This window comes from Xiphophorus hellerii, chromosome 3, assembly GCF_003331165.1.
Source record: "Xiphophorus hellerii strain 12219 chromosome 3, Xiphophorus_hellerii-4.1, whole genome shotgun sequence".
Lineage (NCBI taxonomy): Eukaryota > Metazoa > Chordata > Actinopteri > Cyprinodontiformes > Poeciliidae > Xiphophorus > Xiphophorus hellerii.
In genome coordinates, this window is record NC_045674.1 from 19,609,228 (window position 1) to 19,620,989 (window position 11,762).

Consider the following 11,762-nt stretch of genomic DNA (forward strand, 5'->3'; position numbering starts at 1 on the left):
AACCCAAAAGGCAGCAAACTTTTTTCACAACCAACTGCAACGTGTTTTCTTTTGACTAATAGACACAAAACATATAGTAATTTTTAAGTGGAAGGGAAATGTTTTTGAAGATAAAACTTTTTCAAGGGGTGTGTTTGTTTTTAGTCCTGTTTATATTACAAGAAACACACCAGACAGCTGGGAATAAAATCGGAAGAATTTTAAAGTCAAGAGACTAAATATTATCCCAGCCGCTATAAATGTGCCTAGTAGCTATGAGTGTATATTAGAACAACTCCAAAAATACCAAAACTATTGTCGTCCACCCACCATTTAGGCAAACAGAGCATCAACTTGAGAAGCACCAGAGACCCAACAACAAGTTCAGGCAGGAGCTTTGGCCTTCATGAGAAAAGCTACGTGTTAGGGAAAAGTCATATTCAAAACACCATCTCCGTGTTAAAACATGGTAGTGAAATATTTTGCTGCAGGCATGTGAAAAAAATCACTAGGGGTAAAAATATATTTAAGGCAGTCATAAAACCCAACAGAAAACAGTCTGGTGCGCACAACAACTCTGTATATTGTTTGTTCTCTAATGGAAGCAGAGAATACAGTTTCAAAATGCGGATTTTCAATTACTTGAACCTCCATTATTTACTTGGAGAATAATCCAGAAATATATATATATTTATCTATTGATGTAGTCAATTATTTATTCATAGCACAAATTGTGGAGTCAAGCCCTCAATGGGACAAACAAGGAAGAATAACGTCATGGCCTTGGCTTGACACGCCAAACACACAGGAGTCTTTCCCCTGCAGCATCCTGCTTCTGATGAAAACGTCTACAACACAGGATGAGTTTAAGTCAAGTTCAAACTAACAGGTGTCCCCTTGCAAAATACTTGAGGAACAAAACACACAACTCGCCTTTATACAGGAAATATTCACACGAGGAAGAAGAGCCACAAGCTGAAGAATAGAGTAAAATTTGTTTAATCTGCAGTAAAAGAGGTAAAGGTTTACTGCAAATGGTAAAAACAAATCAAACACACAAGCTTAAAACTGTCAAAACAGTGAATAAATATTCATCCAAATCACAGAATTGGTGAGGAAAGCATGGATTTGAATCCATCTTTTATACAGCGGCAGCAAATCATAACGAGGATTATTTACAATACTTAAAAAAGCAGCCAGGGAGCAAGAGGCTTTGTGAAGTTAGATTTGCGATGTACAGAGGCTCCGTTTCATTAAAAAAAATAAAACAATTCAACTTGATGCCACTTGAGCGCCATCTACTGGTGGTCAAATAAATTACAACAAAATAGAAAGTTCAGAAAGTGTGGATATGCATTGTTAAATATATACGACCTGTTAGGTAAAAATAATTATCTTAATATACAGATATTCTTGCTGTAGTTGAAATACATAAAGAAACTGAATTGTACTTTACAGAGGTTAGCAGTAATTTGTGCACAGAGAACTATGTTTGTTAATGATCATTACAAAATAACTTCTTTTGGCATAAAGAATATTGCTGAGAGTTCCTGAGTTGGTCCAGTCACCCAGTGATTGAAGTCGTTCTAATAAATACAGTACATGAAAAAAATAAACCAAAGAAAATTACAGTGCAGAAACAATAGGAGATTAAAATATTTTAGCTCAAATTCATGGTACGTTTGTGCTGTCTATAAAAAACCTACAAGTTAGCAGAAAAGTTAAAGATTGTGCAAGAAGTAGCTTTAGAAATTAAAATTTTTAAAACATTACTCTTTTTGGTCCAAATGTAGCCACACTCAAAGACTCGTCACTACATGGCTCAGTTAAAGGCTTCACCCGTCCCTCCCCGGGTCGATAGAGGCTCTAACCCTTCACTGCTCCCCACGGCTGCAGGGCGGCCTGAGGAAGGATGAACTGTGGAGACGGCTGTGGTACGATGTAGTAACCAAAAACTTGCTGCGGTGGAGGAGGTGGCGCGGGGGACGCACACACTGTGGTGAGGAACACCGGAGCCCCCTTCTTGTACTGGGACCACACCGGTGTCGGATGGTAGAAGTACTGGAGGCTGGCTGGAATCTGAGCAATAAACAGATTGGATTGAGTACAAGATATCAGCAAAAATTATTTTTCCTTCCTTTTTTTAAAAAAAGAAATAATGACGAAACATCACGAGAGTCTGACTTAGCAGCTGACACACTTAAAGATAGAGCATCTCTTTATTTCCGTTTAAGGACTTGTAAAGTTTTTATTAAAATGAATAACTCATTCTACAATTTTTTTATTAAAATAAAACCTCTGCCATGACACTGTCAACAGATACACCCTTCAGTACATTAAAATTGATTAAAATTGAAAAAAATGACCACAGATGGGCTGCAGCACAACATGTCATGTTCCTTCATAATCTCCATGGTTTCACTCCGACAGCACAGTCACACTGGGAAACCAAACACCAGAACAGAATTTCAAGAGTTTTATTAAGAAATATTGGTGTTGAAATTTAGGTCTAATAAAAATATAGAACTTTTGTAAACACGCTGGTAGTCCAAGTTCCTGTTTTCAAGCTTGTGTTTTTACACACTGGCAGATTTTAGAGAACTGTAACTCTCTAAATCTGATCTTGAGTCATTTGAGGACTCAAGCGAGGACCAGGAGTGGGATGCATATTTTAAAACATACATGAAGGATCAATTACACAAAGTGACTTTCTTTTTTTTTTTTAAGAAACAATAATATAAACAAAGGAATAAATAAATAATCGCCGCAAGTAATCCCCCTCTCAAATTCATGCTGAAAAAATGTTGCCACCACTGCTAAACTACCAATATTAATATACAAACTACTAATATGATGGTAGTTAACCTCACCTTCATGCTCCATATGAGATATCTGCTCAACTTTATTTTATTGTCATCTCAATAAAAGAAATTTCTGCAAATTTTCAAAGTTGCAGAAAATTTTTGCGACTTTGAAATCTTAGCATTTCAAGTCCTCCAACTGGATACAGTTACCGGCTCATAATGTAAATGTTCAGTGGTGGCAACAATGAACATTTACATTTCAAAACACGGTTTATTTGTTCCTGAAGATTGTTTAAATGCCTTATCCAGTTCTTGCATCATACATAAGTCAGCTCTCTAGAATGGGATGCATCATACTTGTAGTACCTGTGTCATAAAATACGCCAACAAGTATTTATGGCATCTGGATGTGCATGTTTGAGTCAAATTACAGCGCCTACGTGCGTGGTAATGAGAATGTGTTGTTCTTAGCATGTCTGTAGCTTATCAGCCTGTGTTTTTCAAACAATAACGCTCTAATAACTCAAATGACCCCATCAAGTGACATAGTCAGTAACACTGAGACACACCTATACAGAAGGTCTTTAAATACTGAAAATTTACCTTCTTTCTGACGTATCTGACTTTATTTAGTGCTTCTCCGTTCCCCTTCCGGATTCTGGGTACCATCGTCACTGTGTAGGCGTTGCCGTCTGCTGCCTCCTTTTTCTCATGCTCCTCCAGCTTCTTGTTCTCCTCCCTCTCTCCGTCCTTGGCCTCCTCCTCCGTGTCGCTGGACGAGGCAGAGCCGCAATCTGACGAGGTGGCAGAGTGGTAATCTGACGTGTCCAGGTTGACGGAGGAGTCATCCCGGTCCCCCTTTACGCTCCCATTTTCCTCCTCCTCCTCCTCTTCTTCACGGAAGCGAGCTATTGTAAAAGGTCTGCCGTTTTCCCCAGACCTGCGAGTGAGAAAGTGAGTAATTGTAAAAGCTGGGCCAAGGAAAGTCACTCATAGTTCTACTTTAGTGAATCAATGACTCATGCAGTTGTAACGTGTCTGTGTGTTGCAACAAGCCGTCCGGTGACTCACCTTGCACACACCTCCAGTGGGTCGATCCACAGAGTTATCTCAGGTGGAAGTCTCAGCTTGCTGACCGTGAGCTCGCTCTCTTCACAGGCCTTCAGCACCACCGCATCGCAAGGTCCGTCTTTATTTATCCGGATACACCTGTCAATGTTCACGTTCACATTAGGAGAGAAATCTAGAAACTTTGGATGGAATCAGAGTGCATTCATTAAATGTTGGACTGAAGGCCGTACACTGATGCCTACCTGTATGCCTGGCCTTTGCTGGGGCTGTCAGGGTACCAGTGGTCGCAGTATTTGTCACACAAAAGTTTCTGCAGCTTCTCCGCAAACAGCTCTGCTTTGGCTTCATCCAGCTTCCCTCTGGCCACCACCAGGCGCTTCAGGAAGTCGACTCCAGCTTTCACCTCCCTCTTCATTTTTTTTCTGTAAATAACACAATGAAATGTTACTATTGCTGCCAATTATCTCCACATTTCTGCTTATGTGCTTCGACTTCCCTTTATCGGGATCAGGAGGATTAGGTACTTCAGGGGCAGAGATAAAAATACTTCCCTATGCCACCCCTTTCTCCCTCCCATACCTCTATTTAAATAGCAGAAAGGGCAAGTGGAAAACTGTAAGGAATTTACAGATGCTTGACATGGCTCCGAAGTGGAAAACACCCACGGTTTTTACACAGGCAAACAAGATGCAAACTAGCTGCTGCTGCTGCCGTGTTACCAAGTGAATGTAAATACTCTGTTCTCTCTGCAGTGTTTATCTTCTGATAACACGGCTGTTTGGGGCAGGTTGACCAAAGAGGCCAAGGCAGCTGAGAGCGTGCAGCTGCTCTAACCTAACGCCACGCTTGCTAACATCCTGAGGCCCCGGCGGAAGACTCGCACCTTGAACCTTTGCGGTGCAGACGGCTGTTTGTTATCGCGGCTTCAGCCTGAGTGAGGTGTTCTGACGGAAAATTGTTATTTGTTCTGAGAAACGCAGAGACAGCCTCTCCCTCAAGAGCGGCAAAGAGAGACACAACAAGCCAGCAGCTTCAGATCCCTAACAAATGATCGGGCCATTACGTGAGAGCAAACATGCGCTACCCAGCAAAACAGCAGCTGTAGCACAAGTCAATAAGTGTCTAAAGAAAATAACATGCTTTCTATTTAAAGATGTTTTCAGTTTATCTGCCTTGTCAGTTCAATGTTGTGCTGACCTAAACAGGTACAAATACAATCAAAGGATGCAACCTTGGCAGGCAACAATCATTTCTATTAAATGATTTATTCTAAAAGTCACTGAGATTATAAAACTTAGCTTCACATTTGAATTCCAGCTAATAATGTGCTAACATGGAAAAAAAAAATATCACTGAAATCCATAACAAGGTTTATAAAATTACTATTTTTAAGATTGAAAGTCATTTCAGTACGATCCAATTTTGCTGCGCACTGCTCTTCAGCTGGCTGAAAGAAGCTACCGCACTTTTACCGTGCTGATTGAAAAAGGATTAAATTCAGGCTCATGCGTACGTGAAACTAATGCAAAATAAAAGACATTTCATTTTATTTTCACAACAATAAAAACTATTTATATTCTGTTTTAACTACAAAATTAATTGCACATTTTGTTTTAAATTTTATGTGAAAAGACTTTGATGTTTCTAGTCAAGGTTGTCAGACACACAAGTGAGAATCTTAAAGTAGTCCATGTAGGTGAGATGGACTACTAAGATGTTGTGGGTTCATTGTTAACATAACTTTGTCAAACTTAAATTTTAACAAAGTTAACAATCCTATAAAGCACATTACCTGGAACCAGTTATTCCTAGTAATTCAACTGGAACTGTTTCCAGTAAAATTTGTGGATTACATAATTATACATATTTAAAAACTATTTTATAGCTAACAAAAATTATTCCTACATCCGTTTTTGGAGAAAAACGTCACTTTATTGCTATCCTTTTCACTAGACATGAGCCGGTAACTGTATCCAGTTTGAGGATTTGAAATGCTAAGAATTCAAAGTCACAAACATTTTCTGCAACTTTGAAAATTCTCAGAAATCTCTTTTATTGAGACGTCAATAAAATAACTATGAGCAGATGTCTCACATGGAGCATGAAGGAGAGGTAAACTACCAACATGTTAGTAGTTAGTATATTAATATTGGTACCAACTAATATTTCGCATAATGCGGTAATAAAACCACAAGCCAACAACTGAGATGTGGCTGCAGGCTTTGCAAATAGCCAGAGTAATAACCAAATAGTATCAGCTTTGTTTACACAAAAAATCACAAAGGTCAAAGGGTATAATATTCTGCTCAATAAGCCCATGTACCTGAAAACTCCACTATGTATAAATCAATATGCTGTGGTCTTGCTGTTTTCAATAAAAGCACTTTGATCATACAAAACATTTTCGTTTTAAATTCTTGCTGAAATATTGTTTTATTTCCCCAGAACGTCCTCATACCAGTCCACGTCGTCCTTCAATAATAACCTGTTGACAGCATATCAGTGATGTCAGATTTTCACCATTGCTTCTGATTATTAAATGTAGTTCTTGTCCACGATGTCAGGTTTCAAATGAGAACATGTCATAAGACATAACTACTTATTCAGTCCTCTCCTGGTCTTTTATTGAACAAATGAATCACAATGCAGAGCAACCATAAAATAGCCTGATTGCTTGTCGTTTTCTGAATATTGTGACACTTCACACTTAATCTAATCCACAGCTAGGAGATACTAATTAAAGAAAAGCCCCCAGCTCAGCAGGTCTTTAAACAGCATCTGCTCCCAGTTCTCACAAGTTGTATATTCTGAAACACTTTGATTATTTTCAGGGCAGAGGTAGCGAGTTTCAGTGTTTTAAAATATCCTGGGGTATAAATTTATCTTCTAGCGTGATAAAATAAACACAAAGCTTTCTGTAAATGTGCATTGCAAAAAAGAAAGAAGCACGCTGCGTGCCCCCTTTAGTCGTTTTGCTTTCGTTATATCCAATTTATTTCGTGACTAAAGTCCCGTCTGCGTCCTCGTGGGACAATGAGGAGACAAAGCACACATGTCCACAACGTGACGCGCAGCGGGGACACGTGTTAGTGTGTGGCTGTCCGGCGATAATATTCGCCATAATTAAAATAATTACAAAATGTTACAAAATCAACATTTTCATTCTTTTTTAAGTTGCTTTTTTTTCTGTAAAAGGAAATTTCACTCTACAGACAGGAAGAAAAAAAAACACGTTTGGGTTTTTTTGTGTGTGTGTGTGTGTTTTTTTTTGACGGAGCGGAAAGCCCCAAGTGGAAACTCAGAAAGTCGGCAAAAACCAGCCTACAAAGCGTTAGTTAACATTTTGAACATAACCAAAAACACCCAAGATTAATTTTGAAGCCCGGTTTATATATATATATATATATATATATATATATATATATAAGTTTTAAACTGCTATAAATTAATTAAAACGTATAAAGGTTAAAAATAATAATAATAATTTTTAAAAACCCCATTCAATAAAAGACGAGTAGAGAGAAAAAGTGTCTAAAATGCCTCGCTTTCGTTCAAAAAAACATTAAAAGTAAAGTAGAGGAGGTAAAACACTCACATTTGTTAATAAAGTGTCCTTTTCGTGGAAACCCCGGGAATCTGTCCGCGTTCCTCGCGTCGCGCCTGCCCGTCCGCCTGCTTTGTGTGTTGTTGGAGTTATTACGGTTCGCACATGTTGCTTCCTTGTTCTCTTGTTCTGCTGCTGCAACACGGACGTAACGTTACCGTAAGCGTGACTCACTTCCTGTGAGTACGCGGTGACGGGCTGCCTCCCAGACCGACGCCCCAAATATGGTCAATTCAGATAAACAGCTGAACAATGCATGTTAGGGAGTTTTCTTTCTGACCCCCACAGTGGTTGTTCTACTACCATGTTGATGAAATATGAAGTAACAAGAATGTCCCGTAGCTTTCTAATAAACGAGGTAAAATCATCCGGTATCCGTTGTTCTTTTTAGCCACGTTGTTTCTGAATCCTGTCACAATAATACGATTTATCAGTTATCATTAATATTACTGAATACTCTAAATTAAAGATTGAAGAAAAACTTTACAACACATTTTATGAATACCAGTTTTAAAAAGTTCAAAACTGCTACGGTTTAAGTCATTTTGTGATGCCAGAAAATCAGTTTTTCTGCCTGAATGAAACAGGAAGTATAACGCATCAACACACCTGCTGCTGTTCACTGCCAGTCAGCTGGCTGAATGAAGGCCAATGCTGCTTTCAAGAAAGACAAAACTGGTCCATTTGGAATTAAGAAATATCTGTTAGTGTAACTGAGATTAAAATATGCTGCGTTTTATATTTTTAAGGCTGAGCAAAGGGCAAATAACAATATTTAGTGGTATAAATAAAACAAAAAATATTTTTAAAAACTAATATCGTGCATTATTACTTTTGGCAGCTGTGTGAATAATTGCCTTGGGATTTATGTTTGAATTTAAAGCAGTTAGAAAATAGTTTAGGTTTTCAAAAAAGAATTTGTAAAAAACAGAAATATTGTGAAAATGTGGTGTTTTTACTTAAGATTAATACCAAAAAAGTGATTCTCACACAGAACTATGGCTATGAATTATTAAGTTAAAAAGAACTGAGATGAAGGACTGTGATGGACCGAGCAGTTAAAGAACAGCCAGGCACCGGGTCAAAGTCAAAAATAGTTATTTTTTATTTAACCCAAAACAAAACTTGGGTAAATAATAGAAAAAATGACAAAATTTGGGCCCATAAAAGAGGTCAAAGTAACAGACATCCACTCAGACTAACTCAAAAAACAGACCTCCCAAACAAAGACAAAAGGGGACTTAAATACTGGCTGATCAGGCCACATACAAAACACAAAGGGAAAATACACAGAAACCTAACTGAAACTAACATAGCAAATCCCATTCCCCCCCTCTGGATGATGAGTAATGGTGTGAACCAATTTGCAGTCTCAGCTGGCTTGCTCCACCCCTTCTCCACCTCTCTGCTCTCCTAAGGATTGGGCAGCCAGCACTTAAACTCAGAAACAAAACAAAGATTAAATCAAGCAAAACACAACAATGTAAACTAAAATGTGCGCACTTATTCTAGAATATACTGTGATGTGTTGCTTTCTAAACAAAACCAGTTATTCTGTAAATTAAATCCTAAACTTAAAGAAATCCAAATATAAGTGAAATGAACTTATTGCATGTGGTGAGAGTGAATATTACCACATTTGTGTGGCTGTAACTGCAGCCATCACACACTCCCCCTCTTCAGATCTCTCACTGGGACAGCGAGAGAGACAGTCTGCGATGCAGTTGTCCTTGCCGGGGATATGGTGGATGGTGAATCGAAATGGCTGGATGGCAAGGTACCATCGCGTAATCCTTCCATTGGTATCTCTCATCTTCTCTATCCATTGGAGAGCTTTATGGTCAGTCTCTAAGGTGAACTCTCTGCCAAGAAGGTAGTATTTGAATGAGTCCAGGGCCCATTTAATGGCTAGTGCCTCTTTCTCAATGGTTGAATATCGTATTTCCCTTGGAAACAGCTTGCGGCTAATAAAAGCCACTGGATGGCGCTCTCCAGGGGGTCCCTGCAACAGAACAGCTCCCAAACCTCTCTCAGAGGCATCAGTCTGTAGAATAAAAGGTCTCTCAAATTCAGGGCTGTGCAGGACTGGGCTCTTACTGAGAGATTGCCGCAGATCCTGAAAAGCGGTTTTGGCCTCCTCTGTCCAGAGGATCTTATTGGGGCTTCGTGAACCAGTGAGATCCGTTAATAACGCGGCCCTGGCTGAGAAATGAGGGATAAACCGATGATAGAACCCTGCCATACCCAGAAAAGATCTTAACTGTTTTCTGGTCTCAGGCAGAGGGCAGGACTCTATAGCTGTAATTTTATTTATTTGAGGCTTTATCACTCCATTTCCTATAACAAACCCCAGGTACTCAGTTTCAGACTTGGCAATTGTACACTTGGCTGGATTAATAGTCAACCCTGCAGATTGAAGTCGCTCCAACACCTTCTCCAAATTTTTCAGGTGATCTTCCCAGGTAGCACTGAAAATGACTATGTCATCAAGGTAGGCTGCAGCAAAATCAGACATGTCAGATAGTACCTGATCCATCAATCTCTGGAATGTTGCCGGGGCACCATGTAGTCCAAATGGCATGACTTTAAACTGGAACAGGCCCCATGGGGTCCGGAAAGCAGTAAGTTCTTTTGACTGCTCCGTCAGGGGTACCTGCCAATAACCTTTGCAGAGATCTATGGTTGTTAAATATCTGGCCTTCCCAATCCGCTCAACCATGTCATCGATGCGGGGGGCTGGATATGAATCAAATTGTGTTATTCCATTCAAATACCTGAAATCAATGCAGAACCGTAGGCTGCCGTCCTTCTTCGGCACCAAGACCACTGGGTGGCACCATTCACTTCTTGATGGTTCAATGATTCCGAGTGACAGCATCAGATCAACTTCCTCTTTCAGTGAAGCCAACAGACGCTCAGGTATTCTGTAACTCAGTCTTCTCACAGAAGCTCCATCTTTTAATACAATGTCATGTTGGACAAGGTCCGTTTTACCAGGATTTCCCTGAAACATGTTTGGGGTGCACAGATTTCTCACCTGAGCCTGCTTTTCTTCCGAGAGGTGGTCCAGATCCAGCGATTGAGGTGAGGGCTTTGGCAGGTACTGGTTATCCTCCTCCTCTTCCTCTGTCACATCCTGAATAAGAAAAACATCCGCCTTTGGCTTCTCCTTCCTGCTCTTTGCATGGCTTGGTAAGAGGAGGAAGAGGACTACTAAAAAAAATAATAACCGGTGCCTTTAACTGCAAGATCCCACTTCTGACACCACTGTGATGGACCGAGCAGTTAAAGAACAGCCAGGCACCGGGTCAAAGTCAAAAATAGTTATTTTTTATTTAACCCAAAACAAAACTTGGGTAAATAATAGAAAAAATGACAAAATTTGGGCCCATAAAAGAGGTCAAAGTAACAGACATCCACTCAGACTAACTCAAAAAACAGACCTCCCAAACAAAGACAAAAGGGGACTTAAATACTGGCTGATCAGGCCACATACAAAACACAAAGGGAAAATACACAGAAATCTAACTGAAACTAACATAGCAAATCCCATTCCCCCCCTCTGGATGATGAGTAATGGTGTGAACCAATTTGCAGTCTCAGCTGGCTTGCTCCACCCCTTCTCCACCTCTCTGCTCTCCTAAGGATTGGGCAGCCAGCACTTAAACTCAGAAACAAAACAAAGATTAAATCAAGCAAAACACAACAATGTAAACTAAAATGTGCGCACTTATTCTAGAATACACTGTGATGTGTTGCTTTCTAAACAAAACCAGTTATTCTGTAAATTAAATCCTAAACTTAAAGAAATCCAAATATAAGTGAAATGAACTTATTGCGTGTGGTGAGAGTGAATATTACCACATTTGTGTGGCTGTAACTGCAGCCATCACAAGGACTCCGAAAACTATGTTGAGATTATTCAAAATAAACTCAATAAAAAGTATGAAAGAACAAGAAAAATGTATATAGAAAAAAAATCTGTGTCATATAACAACAGTCCCAAACAAACTGTATTTGGGTAGTCTGGTTTCACAATGAGAGGCTGCATGTCAAGCACAAAAGTGACAAATTAGAAAACAAACAAACTGAAGAAATTGTCATGCAGTGTAAAGTACAAATTATGGAAATGCAAATAGAGAAAAGGAAGGAAATGCAAAAACAGTCAAAACATACAAAACATATGATGGATTCTTTTCCGTAGAGCCCGTTTTTGTGTTCAGTGCAGGAAATATGTGTTTAACACTTCCTATGTCCCTACCACAGATACATCACATTCATTGTTTAGAAATTTGATTTGCATT

The 11,762-nt window shown here is 39.3% G+C and overlaps 1 protein-coding gene across 2 annotated transcripts; it reads right to left on the reverse strand.

Annotated features, from left to right (window-relative positions):
• Window positions 1-962: 962 nt before the first annotated feature.
• Window positions 963-7,589, reverse strand: LOC116717740 (maternal B9.15 protein). Of its 2 annotated transcripts, none has more exons than XM_032559322.1 (5): window positions 7,450-7,589; window positions 4,097-4,276; window positions 3,855-3,992; window positions 3,387-3,723; window positions 963-2,058 (listed from the first exon to the last, which is right to left on the reverse strand). In XM_032559322.1, the coding sequence occupies exons 2-5, from the start codon at window positions 4,267-4,269 to the stop codon at window positions 1,846-1,848; spliced, it is 861 nt and encodes a 286-aa protein (XP_032415213.1). In that variant the 5' UTR covers window positions 4,270-4,276; window positions 7,450-7,589; the 3' UTR covers window positions 963-1,845. The 2 variants fall into 2 exon arrangements, with proteins under 2 accessions (XP_032415213.1, XP_032415214.1); XM_032559323.1 differs by having other exon boundaries at window positions 7,446-7,588.
• Window positions 7,590-11,762: the final 4,173 nt, after the last annotated feature.

Bases quoted from the DNA above. Each gene is read 5' to 3' on its own strand.
- LOC116717740 (XM_032559322.1), bottom strand. From the start codon at position 4,269: ATGAAGAGGGAGGTGAAAGCTGGAGTCGACTTCCTGAAGCGCCTGGTG. The intron at 3,993-4,096 runs GTAGGCATCAGT...GAACATTGACAG, and splicing joins AGCAAAGGCCAGGCATACAG to GTGTATCCGGATAAATAAAG. The intron at 3,724-3,854 runs GTGAGTCACCGG...TCTCACTCGCAG, and splicing joins CCACTGGAGGTGTGTGCAAG to GTCTGGGGAAAACGGCAGAC.